The sequence below is a fragment of the Macrobrachium rosenbergii genome, chromosome 4 (assembly GCF_040412425.1).
Source record: "Macrobrachium rosenbergii isolate ZJJX-2024 chromosome 4, ASM4041242v1, whole genome shotgun sequence".
Lineage (NCBI taxonomy): Eukaryota > Metazoa > Arthropoda > Malacostraca > Decapoda > Palaemonidae > Macrobrachium > Macrobrachium rosenbergii.
The window spans coordinates 50414806-50439098 of NC_089744.1; the positions used below are offsets into that span (position 1 = coordinate 50414806).

Here is a 24293-nt window from a genome sequence, read left to right on the forward strand (position 1 = left end):
CCATATTAGCAATGTTGTAAAGTAAAAAGTTGTCATTATCACGAAATTTTCATCGCATCTTCTGTCTTTTAAAGTTACATGATTAATATCATTATAATTTTTTCTCAGCATTATGTTTTTTCTGTATTTTGTGGGGGCTCCTGAATCTCATCTATGGGCTGTTATGCCTTCCAAGAGTATATTTACTTCAACTATAAAGTGCCATGACTCCATCAAATGTCATAGGGTGGATACATGCAAGGAACCTTATGCTGTCGAAGAACTTCGACAAAAGGTTCTATTCGAAACGTTGGGTTAAGATGAAAGGACAGCATCACGAAGGTCCCTTCAGGGTTAATCTCACAGACGCGAGATGACATTTCACTCTCAGCATCCCTCCCTCCGCTCCCGTCTCCTTTGGGAGGGGTCCTGAAAGCGGAGAATCCGTTATCCTTTTGATCTTGCCAGTGATCTTACCAAGGTCATTTTGGAGATGACGGTTTTCAATAGGCCGCTGCAATGTAATTGATAAAAAAGGCAGGAGACGTCAGTGCGGGAGGGTTGGGTTGGGTTGGGTAGGGTAGGGTAGGGTAGGGTAGGGTAGGGTAGGGAAGGGGTGGGTGGGTGGATCAGGAAAGGGGAGGAGGTAGGAATCTTCTCGAGTTGTCTTCTGATTGCCCTGATTCGAGAATGGCCTCATTCTCCCGTGTACGTCATTTGATTAATGAAACTGACGCTCATCTTTTCCTGTACAGTATGTTGGTGTACTGTGAACTGCCATTTACATTTCCAATGTCTGTGCCGATTTGTTGTGCTTCTGCCATTATTATACTCATCCTTCTTCAGACTAGCTTTGAATAACCTCGACAATCGAACCATGGCAGTAAGAGTTGACCATGTCAGGAGAACGACTTGTCCAAAGAAACAAATAGAAATGATTTGTTCATTTGTCTGTTATTAACTTCCTCAGTTTGTTTCTTTATATAGAGTCTCCAAACCAAAGTTTGCATTGAACCCAGTCAAGTATTGCCTCTCTTCGCCTAATGAGCAATTTCGGAAATCTTAATTAGTTGCCATGTTATTGGGAGAGAAACTTATTAGTGACTAATCAAACTGTAAAGATCATTACCTATGCCCCGTGTGGATGGCTGCCTTCTATCTCCGTTTCATTAGTGAAAAGGAATGGCGGGTATAGTCTTCAGAACCTACCAATGATTAATGTCATCATCCGAGAAATTGGGCAAGATAAGTCGAAAGGATCTGAACGAACTTCGGTCTTTTAATATGTAGATTACAACCAGAAGCCGGGCGGTTGTTATTCTCATCCAAATTACAGGAGAGGAGGGAAATGGGAGTCTTTTTAAGCCCAGTTGGACTTTTTGTTGGTGCAGGTTACTTTCATCATGTCTGATTGTAATTCTGCTGCAATTAGTATGTGTTCTGTGGGTTTAGGTAAAATTGTGTACTTGTAACGATTTCGAGCTTCATTTTATAAGTTGTTAAGTTTTCCGTGATGTAATGATTAAAAAGAGCCATTAATTCCCTAGAAATAGCGGTAGACCTCATTCGTCGACTTGTCTTATTTGGGAATGTCTTGAAGAGAAAGAGGTAAAGAAATTGGAAAAGAAGAAAAGATAAGAGAAGGAACTTTGAAATCCCAAAGCCCTCCTGCCCCTCCTCCTCCGTTTTCCGGGATGCTTCCAGCCTTCCACCCCTCACAATCCTGTTAATCATTTCTGCCTTCCTTCAGGCACTGGTTAATTAACAGTATTTGGTTTCAAGTCGAAATTTTCTTAAAAAAAAATATGTTGAGGATGGATATCATTTCGACGCCATGGTAGTTTCCAGGATAAATTTTCTTGAAGTTTTTTTTATTTTCAAGTTATGTGACTAATCGTAGGTAATAGTGTAATATTTCTTGTTTACAAGTGAAAAAATATTTCTTGTTTAATTTGAGCTTATTAAAAGTCAGAGGTACTTGCGATTTTTCCAAAAAATTGTGTAGCTCTCAAAGGGATTACCAATCATATAATCAGTAGTTAAAATATAAACATGCATTCCGAGTTATAACTGGCGGATAAAGTATGTTCCGTGCAAAGTTCAGTCGTATAATAAAAAGCTCTTACTTGAGACGTTATTGCTAAGTACTTTCCGGCAGCGTCGGAGGGTATAAATAATTAACTGACATTTCGATGTATGGTCTTGGGACAAGGTTCATGGGTATGTTCTGGAAGAGAAATGGAAATGGTGACGAAGAAAGCACGAGAAAAATTGAAATAAATACAGAAAAAATAGCACTCGGAGTTGGAGTATAAAATTTAGGCTGAAGACCAAGCACTATGACCTATGAGGGCAGTCAGCGCTGAAAATAATGTTGAAACAATTGTTACGAGAGGAGAAAAAGTAAGATGGAAGGAAGAGAATGCTAACGGAGGTACAGTAAAATGGATGAATGGGGTTACAGCTAGAGGCCGAAGGCACGCTGCAAAGAATCTTAATTAATGCCAACATTGCACCGCGTGAGGTGCGTTGACGGCACTACTTTCCTACATAGCACTGCTTGAAAAAGATATTGTTCCTCTTTTTCTAGAAACGGCACAAAACATCTACCCATTCTTTATGAACATTATCGGATTTGGAGAAACAGTAACGCCTCTTCAATTAGAATATAAAACTGCTGAAACATTTATAGAATATGTATTTGCGCGAATGTACCTGGCAGTGTCGTCATTTCATTTGACGTGATGTTGAGCAGACATTTGAGAGATTCAAGAAGCAGTCTGGCTGAAGAGCATCTTCTTTTGAAGCATTGATTCATAGGGTATTAATAGGAGATTTCAGTATGTATGCTTTAAATAGACATGCATTGGGGGATGCGTTTGTTCATTCGCTTTATTCAAAAGCCATTCTCTATTTGTTTTACAGAAATTAAAATTAAATTTACCTCAGGAAAATGTATTTTAAATAGCGAAAAGCCATTTTCGTCTTAAATTTTTCTTCATGAAATCTCGTCTGGCGGATTCATCAGTCACTGCTGGAGAAAATAATTGGGTTTCATTTATAGAGACTCCAGTCATTTAGTATCTAAGAGAAAATTAATATCATCGGAAGGATTTTAAGCGAGACTCGTCATTTTGCTTTAGGAAATTAATTTGCTGACTTATCAGCTCTCGCCACCTTCCAGAGTATTTTGACTCCAGAAAATAAAGAGAGCGGGAAGGGAGCCCCGTTTATGGAAGAGGATCATGTTATGGAACTCGGAAAACTCAGGTCTTGCGCGCAAATATCAGTTTGCTAAAGTTTTCACATGTTACTCATGAAAAATTAATATAGCCTTTCTAAATATATATATATATATATATATATATATATATATATATATATATATATATATATATATATATATATATACACACACACATACATACACATTCAGTTTTTTCCTATATTAGCACAGGGTACAGGATAAAAACCCAATGCCCCTGGACATTTGATGCCTTTCACTCCTCACAGAAAGGGACCTACAACCATTCACGGCTTTGAAGTCCTTTATATCTGTATCTAAAACCATTGGCACTTCTTAGGGTAGCAGGATCAAAGTTGTACCACTGAATAATCACTGCTGTCGAAATCCCAGTCAACAGACCTGATGATTGTGATTCCTGTTCGGATCAAGAGAGAGGCTCGATGATCCACATTAACCGGTTGGCTGTGAAAGAGAGAAAAATTCCCAAACATTCAGGAAATTTCACAACTTGGCGATAGCACACATCATTGCTGATATCATCCAACTCTGCAGTCCAAATGATGTCATTTTTATGATTTGGCTTCCTGACTGTGTAAATGAAGAATTCATCTGATGCAGCAACATGGAGAAAGTCAGCTTCATCCCAATCTTTAACAAATGAACCACAAAACCATGCACGGTCTTCTCTCTGTTGCTGAGCGATGTTGGGCTTGCGGATAACATGAAATGGCTTAATACCAGATTTTTTCAACTCATGATGTACAGCACTATAACTTCTCTTCTTTCCCCTTTTTGTTTCTAGTTCAAGCACCAATTTATGTAAAGACTTTCTTGGTCTACCTACTGCTTTCCAAGATTCTCACTCTTATTGCAATGACAGTCATATGGATTTTTGTTCTAGTTTCTTTTAACAAAGGATTCATCTCTTTTAATGTATTTAGCTATCCAGGAACGTGAAATAAAGGATGTGCCAGCATCCCTTGCCTCTCTGAAGGTTATAGCCCGGATTCGGTCAATCCATCTGATTTCCTCCAAGTCGTTAGCCATGGCTGTATCTTCACTCAGTCTGAAAATTGGATTATAGAAACTTAAAATAAAAACTTCATAAATTTCCATTTGTTCTGTGGAGGGGGCGCCTCTAATTTCGAAACACCCAGTATGTATATATATATATATATATATATATATATATATATATATATATATATATATATATATATATATATATATATATATATATATATATATATATATTTATCATTCCCATCATCATTGCTGCCAGTGCTGCATGATGCAAAAGGCCTCTATGAAATTCAAGAACTCATGTCTTTTTTACGGTCTATGTCTGTAACATTTATGTAAATGAAACTACTGTTTCGTTGTAAGTTTTCTGGTTTTTACCATTTGCTGGGATATAAGCATGACTCACTCAGAGACAAAAATAGAGTTTCCTTTTAGAATACTTACGTTATTCAGTTACCAACCTCTCCCGTTCTTCTTTTCTTCATTTTTTGTATGTATAATTTATGAAGTACATTTTTGTATATATAATTTATATATATATATATATATATATATATATATATATATATATATATATATATATATATATATATATATATATATATATAACTGAGAAATATTTTCTGTTAAAACAGAATTCCATCTAATAAAAGGAGCTCATAAAAATGACAAAATGTAGAAAGTTAATGCTATCATTTCAGAGAACAACTGTCTCCCTCTACAGGCAGGTAATGAATGAGAAAAGAGTTACAGAAAAGAGGTATTTACACCAAGAGTTCCAGCAGTCAGCCGTTATGTCACTCCAGTTGATAGCTTCTTAATCGTCTTAATCGCTGCTTGGAGGAAGATTTCATCTATAATATCTGAGTCCCAAGCTGCTTTTGAGAGGTTCATCATATTTCTTTGTTTAATCAGTGCTGATTCTACCATCTGGCTTCTGAACCAACAATTGCTGCTATAAAATATGCGTGACAAATTCCAGTTTATTCTGTCATTAGGGTTATTTATGTGGTTAAAAATAACTGAGCTCTGTTGGCCATACCTTACTGAACGTTTATGTTGTATTAATCTCTGGGGGAGTGATTTGTCAGTAAAACTGATATTGGATTGGTCACAGTTGACACAAGGGATTCTGTATACTCTTGTCTTTGGGAGTTGGCTTTTGTTGGACGTTAATCAGGGATTTGGGTAGATAAAAACAAAACGGTTAGAATTTCCAGGTGTCTGTGTCGTCTTAACCCTGTCCAGGTATGGGATTTTGATTTTATTGTTGGGCGTCTCTCTAGTCTTGTTTTGCGGGGCACAGTAGAAGATTATGTTAGCTTTATGGATCACTTTCTCAAGTATATGGTCAGGGTACTTTAAAGAATACAGCTGCTTACAGATTAGTTCACTTTCCTTTACCAGGAAATCCATTCTTAGGCACAGTTTCTCCCAGTCACATTAAACATTCTGAAGATTTCTGTCACAAATTCAAAGAAGCACGTATACCACTTCACAACATAAAACTTTTAAACTTAAATGTAGATTCTCTATTCACAAAAGTACCAGTACAGGACGTTCTACAGCTTTTGAGAGAAAAATTAGCCCTCTATTCAGATCATCATCCTCTAGCCCTAGATAAAACATTAAAATTAGTTGAGTTATGTGTATCAAATAACGTCTTTTCATTCGGGGAGTCATTCTTTAAGTTAAAATTTGAGTGCAGTATGGGCAGCCCTTTAAGTCCTGTTTTGGTCAATCTATACATGGAAGATTTTGAAACTATGATAATAAATGCAATAAAACCTAAAGACGTGCTGTGGATGAGATATGTAGATGATATCCTAACATTTTGGGATAATAGGTGGGGCATTTTCAACGAATTTCTTTCAAAATTGAACGCACTAGTGCCCGGCATCAAATTTAAAGTTGAATGGTAAACAGACAATAAAATTCCTTTTCTTCCGTATGCAGAAAACCAACATTTTCACTTTCTTACATTCACTATTTTAGTTATCATGACATTTCTATCAAGATTGGCGTAGCCAGCAATTTATTCTTAAGAGTCTTAAGGATTTGCTCCCCAGATTTCCTGGAAAAGGAAATTGAACTAATCTGTAAGTAGCTGTATTCTTTAAAGTACCTTGACCATATAATTGAGAAAGCGTTCCATAAAGCCAACATAATCTTCTACCGTGCCCGCAAAACAAGACTAGAGAGACACCCAACAATAAAATCAAAATCCCACACCTGGACAGGATTAAGACGTTGACACACACACTTGGAAACTCTAACCCTTTTGCTTTTACCTATCCAAATACTTTACCCAAGTCCCTGATTAACGTCCAACAACAGCCAGTCCCCAAAGACACAGGAGTACACAGAATCCCTTGCATCGACTATGACCAGTCCTACATTGGTTTTCCTGGTAAATCAGTCCCCCAGAGATTAATACAACGTAAACGTTCGGTAAGGTATGGCCAACAGAGCTCAGTTATTTTTAACCACATAAATAACCCTCACGACAGAATAAACTGGAATTTATCATGCATAATTTATAGCAGTAATTGTTGTTTCAAAAGCCAGATGGTAGAATCAGTGCTGATTAAACAAAGATATAGGATGAACCTCTCAAAAGGAGCTTGGGACTCAGATATTATATAGATAAAATCTTCCTCCAACCAGCGATTAAGAAGATTGAGAAGCTATCAACTGGAGTGACATAACGGCTGACCGCTGGAACTCTTGGTATAATTACCGCTTTTCTGTAACTTTTATCATTCACTACCTGCCTGTAGAGGGAGATAGTTGTTCTCCGAAATGATAGCATTAACTTTCTACATTTTGGATTTTTACATGGGCTCCTTTTATTATTATTATTATATATATATACTTTATATATATACATTTTATTATATATATATGGACATAATCTTTAATCAAGGCACTTAAATTAGATGCTAAAATACAATGGTCACCTATTATTTTAAAGCAACACTTCCAGTGGATCTACCTCTAAACTTCATGGCTGAAGTTTTGAAGGAAAAGACCAAGATTACTGTTACGCTGCTTCATCTCTATATTCTCATCCCGACAACAGTTTCAGTCATTAACCTATGGCTGTCACCAGGGCAATAATATATTTTTATATTGGTCATTGCAGCCATATAGTCAAAGATTAAAAGGTTTTTAGCAGAATTTCCTTTTACTGGGTAGAAGCACAAAGTTGGACGTCATCTAGGTGATGCACACTGCTTGAAAGACAACCTGCTTTGGAAGTTTATATGTTAAGAAGAGACATGCGCACTACTCGACTTGATCTGTGTTTGCCACTTGTTGGCAACCCTAAGTAGGCGACTTCAGGCTCATTGCAGCATTGTGGACGTAGGAATCAAGAAAAACAGCCTCTATATGACCTAATCATATAACTTAGATATAAAATACAGAAACACATTATTTATGCCATTGAATTTTTATTATATTGATTTTACTGTATACTTTGTGTATGACGCGCATCCGTTTCGTTATGTTTATTTCAGTAAAGATCCCCAATTGAGTGCTCTTCAGCAAGTTTTTTAGTATCTTGCCATTATCCTTTAGAAGTGAAACCATGTTTAAGTACGATATGACTGCAGATATTAATGCAGACTTAATCTTGATTCCCTTTTGCTTTTTGTAACTAGATTAAAATCAGAGGCATTTACCGCTGCAATGCACTAGTTAGCCTTTGGAGAGAATGGTGCATACCTGTAGAATCATTTCTTTGTAACAACTGTAATTATGATGACTACCAGTTTTGGTAAGGTTGTTATATAAATTTTAAAGACTATGCTTAATTGATGACACTGAGCATTGTGATTTATTTTTTCTCCGTATACTTTATTTGTTTCTTATAACTTCACAGGTTATACTTTGGCGTTTTCACGTCGATTATAATTTTTTGAAATAACTTGTTTCATGTTTGTTTCCATATGAGAATTAATATGTTTGCACTTTGTAACTTCGAAGGTAAAGAGCACTTTTTTCTTTCAAAGTTGGCTGTAAATTCATGGAATTTTACCTCCAAAGTTGACTGTAAATTCATAATATTCACATAATTTGAAACCGTTTTCCAATCTGTTTCTTTTAACTATAAAAGAAGAAACAAAGTGAAAGATATGTGAGGGTTCATGGTCGTTAGATTCCAATTTTTTTTATGGGTCTCGATAGATTAAGGTTCGCTTTGCTCCTGTTGTATTTCAGTTCTTCATTTCCCATCTCCCCTTTCTACGTTATTCGAATATTACTTTTTACCTTCACTTCAGTTTCAATTTCGGTGGGAGCTCTCTCTCTCTCTCTCTCTCTCTCTCTCTCTCTCTCTCTTGTTTTGATTTTGGTCGTGGATGGGTATGAAAAAGTTGTCATTGTAGGGGCTCATGAGTTTTTTGTATTGTTACTTAGAAAATGTACTGTATATAAGAGGCATTATAAATATGAACGTTTCCGTAGTGTCCATATTATATAATTATTATTATTATTATTATTATTATTATTATTATTATTATTATTATTATTATTATTATTATTATACAAATTTCTTCAATTTCAAAGAATAAATCCTAACGAATAAAGTGCCTTAAAGTGAGAAGGTATTACGTGAGCAAAGTTTTATATATATATATATATATATATATATATATATATATATATATATATATATATATATATATATATATATATATATATATATATATATATATATATACCTGTATATATATATATATGGGTGTGTGTGTATGTATTTATTTATAGATATATATATATATAGATATATATATTATGATATATATATGTGTGTGTGTGTGTGTGTGTGTATAAATAAATTTATGGAATAATAAAAAACTTTTGATGCACAGAAATGGCAGCCTTATGCCCTTATCTGTTCCAGGTTAGAAAAAACCAGTTAAAAGCAGTAATAGTCCGCTTTTTGGAAGACAGAATATTACAGAAGTGAATGAAAAGTCGTCAGGTCGTTCATGGACGGGATTTATTTTGAAAATAATGACTACGATCACATTTTGCTACTTTTTCCAATCTTACGCTGACTTCACACATGGTGTTAGATACTGAAAACTGGTCTTAGGTAGCCTCAGAAATATGTTGATTCCGGGAAGTCGACAAAAGGTTTTAAAATCATTCATGGCTTCAGGGATCTTCTGGGGTCAGTCTCCCAGTATAAGATTGATCGAGTGATTGGTTTTCGCAACGACTCTGGTCATCGAAAAAATATTCGACTTACTTCTTTAAAATGATACCTAAGCTTCTGCTTTGTCTGTCAGTTAAAAACTGTGAATTCCCTTCAATATCAAGAACGTTACAGACACAGTTGTTTCTATGCCTTTTATGTTGGATTGTGGAAGAGACCCCATTTTTTTATCGTCTCGTTTTCTGAATTTTTGTCAATTTGGCTAGCTTAGGACAGTGATTTCACACCCCTATCAGCCTACATATAAAATGAAAAGTCAGAATGTTACATAATATGTAAAATTGTGAAGCCCAGTTCGTATGTGTTATGCCATTAAAAAGTGACATGTGACATGATTATGGCTTTGAGTCAGCTTGTATGTTTACCTGTTTGTATAGTACTTAGCATAGTAAAAAATTTTGCTCATTTGAACAGAATTTTATCCAAAGGTGGGCCTTGTGACTGGAAGTTATTAAGTTTTTGGGAAAAATAAAATCGTAACTCCTTGGAAGAAGGGAGCTTTTAAGTCTCTCTCTCTCTCTCTCTCTCTCTCTCTCTCTCTCTCTCTCTCTCTCTCTCTCTCTCTCTCTCTCTCTCTCTCTCTCTAGCGCCCAACTACGAGTACAACCCAGAGCCTTGTAACATCGAAAATGGCTCAGGCATACAAAACACTGCATGATTCCCAGGGCGAGGTTTGCGGTTTCCGAAGTCTTCTTTTCTTGCTGTGACGACTTCTGATTTCATTCAGAGCAAGAGGGAGCCAGGTTATGTGGAACGGAGGTTCCACGTGCCGACGCAGTTCTTGGAATCTTTGGCAAAACTTGGAATGATATCTTTTGCGACCAAAGATGAGAGGAAAGTGGAGAGCCCATTACGGATTTTTGAACTAAAAGAGATCATTCACATGGAAATGTCTTCCTGTTTTCTGATATCAAACTTGAGAGAGAGAGAGAGAGAGAGAGAGAGAGAGAGAGAGAGAGAGAGAGAGAATGGATGATCGTTATTATTGCCTGGTTAATGAAGTTGCATCTCGGTATTGCCAAGCAGATGCCACTTTTGGGAATCATGGCGGTAATGATAGTAACGATGATCATGATGGAAATAATAGTAATGATAACTGTAGTTGAGATGATGATAAAATAGTTACTATGAACATGATAGTAATGATATCACTTTACTTAATATTGTAGTGGCAGTAATATCATAACCATCATTGCTGTCGTTTGTTTTTATCATGTTTAGAAATTATAGTTTCCAAACTTGTTATCCACTTGTCTCTCTTCTCTTTTATTCATTTCTTTTGGTTGTATTTAATGAAAATGTAAATCAGCCTATTGATCCTATCTACATTTATTGCATTCTGATTACCTCAAACTTGTCTTAAAGAGAACTCATAGTGTATACTGTTAAGCTTGCAAACGGAAAACTACAAAACTCCCCTCATCGCAGCTACTAAAGGTTTATGTTGACCTCATCTGTCCATCCTAATTTTGTCTCTTCGATATAAGAAGGTTCCTTTTCCACTGATATGTATCATGAACACTGAGGGAAAGGGAAGCGAAGGGGAGTTTTTCTCCTCAGAGGTGTCTTCGTAACACTTGTCAGGCCAGCGCATCCCGCATTTTGCATTCCTGCCCCCATTCATGTCATTATTATGAGTCCTAGGATAGTTGGAGGCCTCTCGCTCTCCCTCTCGGCCTCCCCGTTTTAAAAGACGTAAATTAAGCCGTAAATACGTCTCGTAATTTTGGACGTAAAAACTGTGACGTTCGGGATTAACCGACCGCCGTGTCTCCCTGAATGGAACCTAATTGGCTAGGCGTCCTTGTAATTATGCGCGGAACTGTGCCTGTGTATATTCATGTGCCTAAATTACATTGCATAAGTATGCACGTCTAATCACATATGTTCAGCGTAAACGTTTTTTGTGTGTAATTAAAGTCTTTGTATTCAAATAAATTGTTCAGTCTTTAGATTTAGTTCAGGAATTAAGTAATTGTTAGAAATTATAGTGTGTGCATATATATATATATATATATATATATATATATATATATATATATATATATATATATATATATATATATATATATATATATATATATATATATATATATATATATATATATATATATATATAATATATATATATGTGTGCACACACACACACGCACGCACAAGGACCATAGAAAAGAAAAGTGAGAGGTGTCGCGTGGTTTTGAAAACTGGGCCAGGTACTGAGCAGCCAGCTACTTTTGATAAGCAGTTCAGTTCCACTTCAATTTATGGTATGGCTATTATTCCTTGCAAGCTCGTGAATATTAAGTCATGATTTTGCATTGAATGTCTCTTGAAAAATCAACCAAAAGCACTCATTAACACGTTATGAAAAAAAATATTGTGTAAGTTTCATAGTGACAGTCAACAAATAATTTTATAAAAATGTTTTCATGAAGCTCTGTCAACAATACTTGGGTTGTTAAGCATCTGCTCAGTTAACTAATCATACTAGACTTCAAAATATCCTTGAAATAAGAGAAATTCTTATTCTTTATATAAAACATTATGGTTATTGTTACTTTATTGCTATTGACATAACACTGCATGTAAATTAATATATATATATATATATATATATATATATATATATATATATATATATATATATATATATATATATATATATATATATATATATATATATCGTATGTGTGCGTGTGTTTGTGGTCCCCCGGTTGATTGTGATGATTAGAAACACACTCACACACACAAACACACACACACACATCACGTGTACACGCACACACACACACATATATATATATACATGTATATATATATACATATATATATGTATATATTATAAGTTACACAGTGTTATGTCAATAGCAAGAAAGTAGCCATAACCATAATGTTTGATATCATAAAGAATAAGGATTTCTTTTATTTCAAGGATATTTTGGAGTCTAATATGAATAGTTAACTGTTTCGATGACCAGTGATCACTGAGGAGATGCTTAATAACCCACATATTGTTGACAAAGCTTTATGAAAACGTTTTTATAAAATTATTTGTTGACTGTCGCTAGGAAACATAAACAATATTTTCTTTATAACAATGAGTGCTTTTGGTTGGTTTTTCAAGCAGCCTCCTAGGAGGACCTTTCCCCGGTAAAGATGCCTTCAGCTAATTGCTTCCTTAGGGTTTTGTGCCTTAGTGCCCCTCACCCTTGTGGTTTAGGCCCTCCCCAGGCCCCGTTCCCTGGCCTGGCAGGAAACTTGTCTTCCCCCAAAGGAGCAGCCCTCGATGAGGTCCTTCCCCTGGTGGGTGCCTTATGGCCTCTCTCCCTTGTAGTTTAGGCCCTATCCAGGCCAAGTTCCTCGGCCTGACAGGAAACCTGCCTCCTTTCAGGGAAGCTTCCTCCGAGGAGGACCTTTCCCTGACAAGGGGGCCCTCAAGGGGTGGCTTCCCTAGGGTTTTGGGGCCTTGGGAAACCTCACCTTTGTAATTTAGGCCCTTGCAAAGAAGAAGCAAACTTTGAGGAGGTCATTCTTCTGGCAATGGAGACATGAAGTGATGACTTCCCATGTGGTGGGTGCCTTGGAGCCCCTCCCTCGTTGTTTAAGCCCTCCCCCAGTCCGTTTCCTGGGCCTGGCGGGTGAACCTGCCTCCCTCGAGGGAAGCAGCCTCCGGAGAGGACCTAACCTTAGCAAAGGTGCCCTCAAGGGATGGCTTCCTCAGGGTTTGGATGCCTTGAGGCACCTCACCCTTTTAGTTTAGGCCCTCCCCAGGTCCACTTTCATTAACTGGCAGGAAACCTGCCTCCTTCCAGGAAAGCAGCCTCTGAGGAGGACCTTACCCTTGGGAGGGAACACTCAATGGAGGACTTCCCTAGGGTTTGGGTGTCTTAGGGCCTTCACCCTTGTTGCAGGCCCTCCCCAGGCCCGCTTTCCCGGCCTAGTAGGAAACCTGCCTCCCTCCAGAGAAGCAAGCCTCCGAGGGGGACCTTTCCCCTTAGACAACTCACTATCCTTTTCTCTTCTTCATCCATATCAAATTTCTCCGCCTGAGTTTCTAATTGTCTTCCCAGATCATTTCCTTTTTTTTTTGACAGTCCTTTTTCTTTTCCGTTTCCATTTCGGTCTCATTTTGAGACAAGAGCCCTCTTCCTGACAATGATGATATAGCAGAATTCCTATACTCAGCTTTTTTAATAAGACATCCCGTCACGGAAGGCTCCGTGAAGATTTGAACGGTCACGGATCTTGTATTTGGAGTCTTTGAAGTTAGTGTTTCGCTGAGGTATACTGTTGAGCATATTCGCGAATGGCATTTCTCTTGTGCTTCGAGGAGCTGGAGACTGAAGGATTCCGAAACACCTTCAGGGAAAACCCCGAAGATTTTAGATCACTTTCATATCGCCTTAACCATTCCTTTGTTTTCCTTCCGTAGCATATACTGTATACTGTATAGTTGCTTGTCTGGAGTGCGTCGAGTTGTCCTTGGTTTCATATGTACAACAGTACACTGACTTTATTTGTAAAATCTTTACTTTCTTTTACTCAGCTTTTCGTAAAACAAGATCCTGTTTCTGAAGATGATTTAAAGGATCGGAACTTGTTAGGCGCTTACGCGAATGGCATTTCTCTCGTGCCTCCAGGAACTGGAGATGGAAGGACTCTAAGACGGGGAAAAGACCTCTGGATTATTATAAGATTTCACGGACGTGTTGATCCAAAAGGTAATTATGGTAAAACCAGTCTTCTTTCTCTCTTCTTCTCGTAAAAATCCTTGAAAATCTCCTTTCCAAGATTCTCCTCTCTTCTTGATTCCTTTTCGTGCTTATCTCGAGTGAAGAAGTGGTGTCCTAAATATGATAATACAAATATTGCCGCTTTACAAATCGCCTAAAGCTAGAACGTCGACTCCATATTGCTCCGCGAAGTAGTCCATATTTTCGTAAGTAAATAATTGTTCACCTAATTTACGCGCAGTAGTAACTCTGTCTGCAACCTCTTCATCTTCGTTTACTCAGTTTTTCGAATAAACATCATTCTTTTTCTTTTGAAGACGACTTGAAGGATCTCGGAACTTGTTTCTGGAGACTGAAGTTTATGATTGACTGAGGTATGGCTTTAGGCGCATGCTCGTTCTTCCAGAAGCTGGAGACGGATTGATTACGAAACGCATTCAGGGGAACCTCCGAAGACTTTAGATCATTTCAGAATTGCCTTTAAAATCAAATATGACCAAAATTTCATTTTAACTAACAGCAGTTGAAATAATAATATTTCCTGAAATCATTATGGCCACGGAACAGTATCCATATTTATAAAAAGATTGATCCGTTAAGTATGAAATGTCAATGTAAATATGAAATGCAAATGAAACGGAAATTAATCATCACCATTGCATCCTTCCCTCCCGTCTTTGGGATCGTAACTCATAAGTGTCCCCATCTCTTCCCCTTATCTTTGGAATAAGGCTTTAGTATTTAGAAATATAACTCCTTGCATTTTTACGTATTATAGTGACTTGTCTGTAGTGTTTGAATTTTGCTTCTGTGGAGCTGGATCTCCTTTTAGATGTCACCAAAATGTCCACGCCTCGCCCAGATATCCGCACCATCACCCACATATCCACAACCAATATGTCGACAGCCTCACCAATATATTCACACCATCACCCACATATCCACACACTCACCCACATATCCACACCCAATACATCAACAACCTCACTCACATGTTCACACCCATACCCACATATCAACAAAAAATGCATCGGCACCCTTCACCCACATATCCACACCAAATATATTGAGAACCTCACCCACATAATCACACACTTACCCACATATCTACAACCTCACCCACATATCCACACGCAATGTGTCAAATGCTCCAACAGTCTCACCTTCATAAATACACCCAGTGCTTCGACAACCTCACCCACATATTCATACCTTCACCCACATATCCACACCCTCACCTGCATATCCACACCTTCACCCATATATCCGCACCTTCATCCACATATCCACACCCTCACGCACGTATCCACACCTAGTGCATCGACAACCTCACCCACATATTCACACCCTCTCGTGTATGACACATCACATCCACCACAACGGCACAAAGATGGTTTAGTTGTTGAGCCAAGGTGGCACCTGTTTTTTGCGTGTAAGGACCCTTAAAAGAGGAGCGGCTAATACCATGATTTGTGTTGGGAATAGGACTGTAATAATCATCATATCTACGCAGGTCTTGGTAAAAATAATATCCTCCGAGAATGGAAGATGTTATTAATTGCTCGGCTATTTCGAAGCAAAGTTCTTATATTTTTGGTTGTTGCTGGTCATGACTAAAGACATTTTGATGAATGAATAACAATCGAGTCAGAAAAGAGTAACTGAGGTTTGATAAAAAAAAATAAAATAACAATAATAATGAATTTTGGGATCAGTGCCGCGTTGGGTTGTGTCCCATATTTTTTCTCTTTTTCCGGGAAGGTAACGTGCAAAGCATTCGGTGTGATGCAGTCCTGTTTATTTCCTAGCTTTATGTTAATCGATATGTTTCGTATCTTATGTGTGATTAGACTTTAATCATTAAGTAGGGATACGATTAAGTTCTAACAATTACTCCAGTAATATGAATCTCTCTCTCTCTCTCTCTCTCTCTCTCTCTCTCTCTCTCTCTCTCTCTCTCTCTCTCTCTCTTTACATTTTTGCCTTTCCTAAGTAGGTCGAAGGAAAGTCAAAATGTGTCTTGACACATTCTGTCCTTTCGTCTAATCTCCATCAGTCTTCATTCCATCCACCTTTGTTACTCTTTTCGTCGCCACAAGAGAGGGCTGGGTCTCTCTTCCTTTCCTGTACGTTGATAATCCCATTGTTTCAGGACATTCCGAGCACGGGGGTGGACAAGTGGTACCCTCTGGAAGGCCGTTCGCACCGATCCAATATCCAAGGACAAATTCACCTGAAAATGTGGCTCTCCACCAGAGAAGACAGGTAGAAGTCCTATATCTCTCTTTAGCTTTTTTCGTAGTATACCGAAGTGCGCCTTAAAAGCTTCTCTCTCTCTCTCTCTCTCTCTCTCTCTCTCTCTCTCTCTCTCTCTCTCTCTCTCTCTCTCTCTCTCTCTCTCCGCCAGAGAAGACAGTAGTAGTGTCCTACGCTTAATTTAGTCCAAGGCGTTTCTTGTGTTCAGAATGTAATGGCTTCTTCTCTCTCTCTCTCTCTCTCTCTCTCTCTCTCTCTCTCTCTCTCTCTCTCTCTCTCTCTCGTTGACTTTCGTTCTTCTGGAATGTTTGTGTACATGTGCGCCTTTGTTCTGTTAAATACCATTGTCTGTTCGAGTCCTGTTGTTGTCCGCTGTATGAATATTTGTTTTTAGTCCTTTCATTCTATTTTGCACCGAAGTGAACACTACACTTTTTGGCTTTTATATTTTATCTCTGTACATCAGCGCAGTGGTTTACCTTGCCTTTCATCTTATATTAATATGGCATTATCAGATTACATAAGCTCTCTTATTCTATTTTTGGTTTTGCTGAAACACATCTTTCTCTTGAGTAACTTTTGCGAGACATTCCAGATCTGATCTGCACCCTTCTGTCATTTCGTAAATCTCTTAATTTTTCATCTTATTGCTAATTACTGCTGATGCTTCTCTGCTTTTCATCTGATATCTAATCTTATAGAATAATTCTTCTTAATTCTTTGTGTTTGCATTGTACCTCATCAGCCACTGCCCACTTGTTCCTAATTTCCTTTTGTAAGAATTACTTCATCTCACTTCACTTTTCTCTTCCCAGACAGTCAAGCTTTCCTCTTTCCAAACTAGAAAGGGAGGTCTCGCGTCAGCACACCAGGTGGTAATTTCTTTTTCTCTTTATTTTTCCTGTATTTCTTTTCTCTCTTTTACATAGATTTTATTTAGGCATTTCAGTTCTATTATAATCCCAAAATCTATCGAAACCCTGATGTAGATTTTAGTTTCTGTATAATGTTAATATATATATATATATATATATATATATATATATATATATATATATATATATATATACAAGTATTTAAATGGATAGTGAGATTTGCTATGCTAACTCGTCTTTGTGAAAGTGAAAAGTTGATGTTGAAGATGGAGCAAAGAATTGGATGATGGCTTTTGAGATTAATAGTTTGTATAATATCAGTAGTAAAGGTCGAAATTGGTGGGAAATGTAGAGACGACGAAGATATCGTCAGCATGTTAGCATAGGCGAAAAGATGGACCAGTGTGTGTGTGTGCGCGTGCGTGTGTATGTGAACGTGATGTGATCCCGTGGAGTAAGAGAGCCTGGTGTAAAAGGTGTATTTTATGGAACTGTCGAGAGCAGAGACCATTGCAGATCGAGATGTTACGTAGATGAGGTGGATCAGCTAGAGACTTTGATAATAGCAGTAAATGCCTCAGTGTGTGTGGAGAGGATGTGCTTATTGCGTAGGTCTATGAAGTGGTTAGTACTGTAGCACCGAAGTTTTCTGCTCTGGTTGTTCACCGTTGACGTGGCATTTAAAGGAAAAACCTGTCTATCTGTTTTCTTGTTTTTTCTGAAGCTTTTATATATATATATGAATTCAGTATACCTTGTTGATAACTTACACCTAAGGGAGATTATAAATATTAAGCCCATCTACCACTGCAGGGATTCTATCGTTGTCCTTTAGCGTAGATACAGTGACAGCCAGTCGACTTTAGTATTTGACATCCTGCCGGGGTCAGAAGCATTCATAAGTTATAATTTCCTGTGGCGGACGAGCGTGCGCGCGCACGCACACACACACACACACACACACACACACACACACACACACACACGGATATATGTGTGTGTATGTTTATGCATGTACGGTATGTATGTATGGATGCGTGCTTTATGCATATTGATGCATACTTATTTATATATTTATACAGTATGTGTGTGTGTGTGTGTAGAAAACATTACTTAGGATTGGCCGCAACAAAAGTTGTACATTTTATAGTGGTTTTGTCTTTTTCATACAAATTCCTCTAGATTTTAGTAGCTGCTTGCTTAGGGTTCCTCCTTAAGTAAAGAGAATATCAGATCTTTGTGACACCAGTAGAGTAATTTCAGTGCCCTTTAGTGGCGGGTATGATGAGATAATATCACTGACCAGTGAGCTTATGCATACTTCACATATTTTCAGTATGTATATATGTATATAATGTATATGTAATATTTATATATTTATAATATATGTATATATAATTATATATATATTATATATATATATATATATATATATATATATATATATATATATATATATATATATATATATATATATATATATATATATATATACATAGTTTGTATGTGTTTGAGAGAGAGAGAGAGAGACATACGGAGCCTACGGAGTTACTGAATTCTAGTATTAAGTAAATACCATATCATTTCTCCTATTTTCCAGAGGAACATCAGAGGAGGAATCGTGGGCCGAGGTGCGCCAGCATGACCAGATCATCACAATATTTCTCTTGCATGAACTCTCAAAGTACAAGGTCAGTACCGATGGATGTTGGTGCACATGCGATTGACTGTTAAATTTACAAACACTCGCAGTCGGATCTACAGTGAGGTGTTTCTGTATTTATACGTTTGATGCTGGCCGTATATTTAGTTAGTATATTTTTAGTATATTTTGATATTTATAGTTTCAATTCACTTAAGAGTCTTCTTAAGGAAAACAAGTTTTTTGTGTATTCTCACATATGCCCATCATTCTTAACACACATCTTGAATAGAAATTGGAAGTTAATTATCATTGATTGAATTTTGTAGCCGAGTCATACGTAACAAGAACCGGATGTCACTTGAAGAACTAAATGTGTATGTATGAACGTTTTTCTATCTATCTATCTATCTATCTATCTATCTATCTATCTATCTATCTATCTATCATTTGTGAGTGATATTTGAAAAATATTTTTCCGGACTTCAAAAAGATCTGCATGAAATTCAGTTTGCGTGTATCTACCTTTTTTTTTTTCAACCCTTGGTGTCATGTCAGGTTGAGCGTTTTTTTTTACACCGGTGCCTTTTCATCAAAAATAACTTTTTGTGTATGTATAAAACGTCTGAAAGATCAGCTGCTTCGTAGCTCAAGCAAAAAAAAAAAAACGTATTCTGCAATTGACTTTCGTATCTTTTTTTATTTTTAATGTTTATATTTGTCAAGCTCCAAATTTTCCTCGGAAAAGTGAAATTGTTATTTACATTCCCTTGCGGAATTCAGTCGCAATCTGATTTGCTTTTCCTTCCTTGGGCGTTTTAAGTAAGCGATAGCGTTCCTGCCGTATTTCCTTTCCAGGGAGTTTATTGAATATATCAGAAAGTGGATGTATTTAATAATAAGACGGCGGTGTAGCACCTTTCGTGGATGTTATCATCCTGGGTAGTGATGATGAACTGATGGGTTTGTATTCATACGGTGGTGGAGAATTAGTTGATTTGTGATTGATAATTGGGTCTACAGTGGTTCCTTCGGAATGAAGGGTTTCATGAAAGAAGAATGCATTTTATAAAAGGATTGATATCCACACGTAGTTGTTGACGGTAAAGAATTTACTTTTTTTTTTTTTAGTAATCATTCTGTTGGTAACGAGCTTTTTCAACGTTGCCATAACTTGAACATTATATATCCAGATACGTATTGGGAGTCGGAATTCCTTGAAACAAAATTTTCTCTTTCTCTGTGTATTCGATAGACGTGGTAACTGAATATTCAATTTTGTGCTACTTTGAGGAAAATGTGTGATTTCTAGTGTGTTTTACCTTATGATATATGTTTAACAGAGAGAGAGAGAGAGAGAGAGAGAGAGAGAGAGAGAGAGAGAGGTGCATTGTGAATACAATGAGTAGCTCCATCGATCCTTCAGATAATCAGTTGTTTGCTAAGCTTCTTATAATGGAGTGACTGTAGGTGCCTCAGTGTGGGTGATTCGTTATTCACGATGTTGTTGTTTTGAGTGGATGAGATAATTGCGGCTCCCGGATGGTCCTTATCTCTTGAAGTCGCATCGATTGGTTGGAGTTTGGATGCTATGAGAGGAATCAGATTGTAAGTGCTCTTCTTTAGATAGTCCTTTGAATCCAAGACTTTTTGTCATGTGGAGGGAACGGTTAGTGTTTGGTCAGTATATTCAAGAATGTTTTTTGGATCTCACGTAAGCAACAGGAAGATATCTCGAAAGAATCATTATGTTTTCCAGAGCGTAAGTTACCTTACGTTACTTTATTTAACCTAATGAACGAATTTCTCCTTCATGTAACAGTTTTTGGCCAAGTTCCTATTCTTAAGACCTTATTCTCATCCAAAGTTCCTGCTTTCACTCGCATATCAGTCCCATTCCAAGTTCGTTTACGTAAGACGTGTTTCTGTTTTATAAGTTCCTTCTTTTACCTGCATTTCCCAGTAACAGACCCAGTTCCTTTTACCTGAGAAATGTCTCTATTCCAGAGTCCCTTTATCAGCTCCTTTCCCAAAGATGTGCCTTTTTGCGATTGTGTAACCCAGTTCCATACCCACATAATTTTCCTAAGAGGTACTTTTGTTCCGAATGTTTTTTCACTTGGATATACGAGTTCCAGGCCCATTTCCTCATCTTAAGAATGCTTCTGTTATTGAGTTCCTTCTTTCACCTGCATTCCCCGAGCAGGTTCCTTTTTCTAAGACCTTTTTCTGTCCAAAGGTTCTTGCTTTTACATGCATATCCCAGCTCCAGGCTAAGTTCCTTTTTCCTAATACTTGTTTCGGTTTTGGAGTTCCTTTTCCCTCCTACATTCCGAGTTTGAGGCATCTAGAATTGTTCTTATTATCCTCTTTCACCTACACATCTTAATTCTAGGCCTAGTTACTTTTCTGAAGACATTTTTCTTTTCCTAAATTCGTTTTTCCCTTGTGTATCCCAGTTTTTTACCCATTTTGGTATTCCTTAGTCCTATTCCTATTCCTTTGCTTCTTTCTCCTGCATAACTTACTTCAGTTGCCAATTCCTTTTTTAATTACCTGTTCGTCACAGAAATACATCTTTTAATTATGTACGTCAGTTCCAAACACAGTTCCTTTTCCAGAGACTTGGTATTGTTCTTTAGTTCGTTTTTTCATCTGCTTGTCCAAAATCCAAGCACATTTCCTTTTTCTAAGGCCTTTTTCTGTTGCGTGGATCTTTCATTCGTTTGCAAATGACAGTTCCATGCTTAGTTCCTTTTTCTTATAAGACTCTTCTTTCAATATTATATCCAACTTTGAGGAACAGTCAGTTTCCTAAGACTGTTTCTGATTCTAGGTTCCGTTTTTGCTTTTTCATCAAAGCCCACGCGTAGTTCCATGTCTCAAGACCTATTTTTGTTCGAAGTTTCCCTCTCTCACATGCTTGCCATACTTACAGCCCCGTTCCTTTTACTAAAACCCCTTTTCATAAGGCCTGTTTCTGTATGTTAGTTCATTCTTTCACCTGCATATTTAAGATCCTTTTCCTATGAACAGAATATCCCACTTTTAACCTCAGTTCTTTTTCCTAAGAACTGTTTCAACGATTGAGTTCATTTCATCTTAATATCTCTGTTTGAGGCTCGGTTCCTTTGTGGGGTGAAAATATCACTACCAATGAAATCAGGTTTTACGTCTCAGAAATTCTGATTTCAGACACGTACACAGGGACTTGACTAGGGATGGCTTTGGGTGCGTGGAGTTGTGGCAGAGGTGGTATTTATCCTTATTCATCAGTGATGAGATTGCTGTAACCTCTAGGGGCAACGATGGCTGGTGCTTTAAGGATGACGTCTTCCTTAATGATAACGTTGCAGCTCTGCAGTAGGGATGAAGTAATTCTTGATTATTTATGTGGCACCATCAACGAATAGTGGGAGGAATGAAATCACTAGGGTGGATCTTGACTATATATAAGTCAAGATGAGACTACTAGACGGTACATTAGTAGATTCCTAAACCAGTTTAGCAGTTGGTTCCTCCGTCAAGCCCTTCACCTGCCTAGTTTGCCTATGTGGTATTTCGGACGGGAGGTGTGGCCTCTTCCGAGATACAAGTAACAACTTTAAGGATGTTTGTCACTCTAAGAGGTGTAGGCGATTTAAGGCAATGAAGAAGACCTACTCCCTCATCTTGCAATACCACAGGCTAAGGATTACAGGTGAAGACTTCTACTTGTGGAGATTTGATTTAGGAGTTGAAAAAAATATCAGGAAATTTACTTCCCTGAGGATGTAATGTGCTTTGTGGACAGATGCCCTTGTCAGAATCTGTAAGCATATAGATATAAAGCTGTTTTAAAGGTGAGATCAAATGGGGAATAAGTGTGATATGATAAACGTCGAGCTAGTAATGTGTGAAAGGAGAAATGAAAGATAGATATTGGGCAAGACATGTGTGTTTTGCCACACTTTGGGTAAGACCGGTTTCTGTTCCTAAGTTTCTTTTTTTCACATTCATATCCCAGTTCCAAGCCCTGTACCACTTCCTAAGACCTATTTCTGTTTCATATCTGTTCTTAAATTTCTTCTTTAGTCTGCTAATCCTAGTTTCAAGCACAGCTCCTTTTCCTTAGATGCCTTGATTGTCCAAAATTACCTACAAAACCATGCAAAACCCGAAGAGAGAAATTGGAAGAAAGGGTTATACCAGTCTGAAGATTGAATTATGTTTTTGTTCCTAGCTTCCCTTATTCACCAGTATTTTGCAAGATTTATCCCTTTTACTATGTTCTCTTGTTCACTTGCATATCCAGGTTCCACACACACTGACTTTTCCTATGATATGATTCTTCTCTTATGCTCATTTCACCTACGTAGCCCAATTCCCGGCCTCCATTCTTTTCCAATGACCTGTTTCTATTTCTGGATTCCTTCTTTCATCTGGACACTCAAGTTGTAGATCCAGCATCTTTTTCTTAGACCTGTTTCTATTCCTACGTTCCTTTAAGCCTGCATTAACCAGCTCCTTTCCCAGGTCATTATCCCAGGAACAGCTTCAATTCCAAAAGTTCCTTCTTTCACCCGCATATCCAAGTTCTGTTTTTAATTTGTGTTACTGTTCTTATGTTACTGTTCGAATATGTGTATTCCAATTTCTGGCTCAATTCCTTTACTCAAGACCTGTTCTAGGTAAATCATTCCATTTCCATTTCCTTTTCTTAAGGCTTTCTGTTCTTAGGGTCTTCTTTCCCCTGCATATCCCAGTTCCATTCCCTGTTCCTTATCCTAGTACCATCTGTATATCCTGGTTCCATTCCCGGTAGTTCTTCCTAAGACCTAATCTGGTCTTAGATTCCTTTTATCTGCATATCCGAATTCCATTCCTAGGTCTTCTCCGTGTTACGTGTTTGATCTCGGGTTCCCTCTTTCATCTGCATAGCCCAGATCTGTTGTGTTTCTTCTTTCAGCTGCAGATCTCCGTTCCTTTTCTAAAACTTGATTCTGCTTTCTTTTCCCCTCTCTCTCTCTCATCTAAATATCCCAGTTCCATTTCTTGATCCTTTCCCTGAGACGTGTTTGTTTTTTTTTTTTCCCTCCATATCCCAATAGCCTTCCAAGTTCCTTTTCTTATTACACGTTCCTGTTCATAGTTTTACTTTTGAACTGCATTTCTTAATTCCTTTTCCAAAGTCTTGTTTCTTAGGTTCATTCTTTCACTTACGTATTTCCATTCCTAGCTAGCTTTCCAGTCTTGTTTCTTTTCATATGTTTCATTTTCCATCTTCATATCCCAGTTCCAATCCCAGTTTCTTTTACTAAAACCTTTTTTC

General features: G+C 37.4%; 1 protein-coding gene across 1 annotated transcript in view; it reads left to right on the forward strand.

Annotated features, from left to right (window-relative positions):
• LOC136837582 (BAI1-associated protein 3-like) overlaps positions 1–24293 on the forward strand; it is a 571736-nt gene that overhangs the window by 370373 nt on the left and 177070 nt on the right. The window contains exons 11-12 of the mRNA XM_067102461.1: positions 16362–16474; positions 18941–19031. Coding sequence (XP_066958562.1) covers positions 16362–16474; positions 18941–19031 — 204 coding nt within the window. The remainder of the gene's footprint in view (positions 1–16361; positions 16475–18940; positions 19032–24293) is intronic.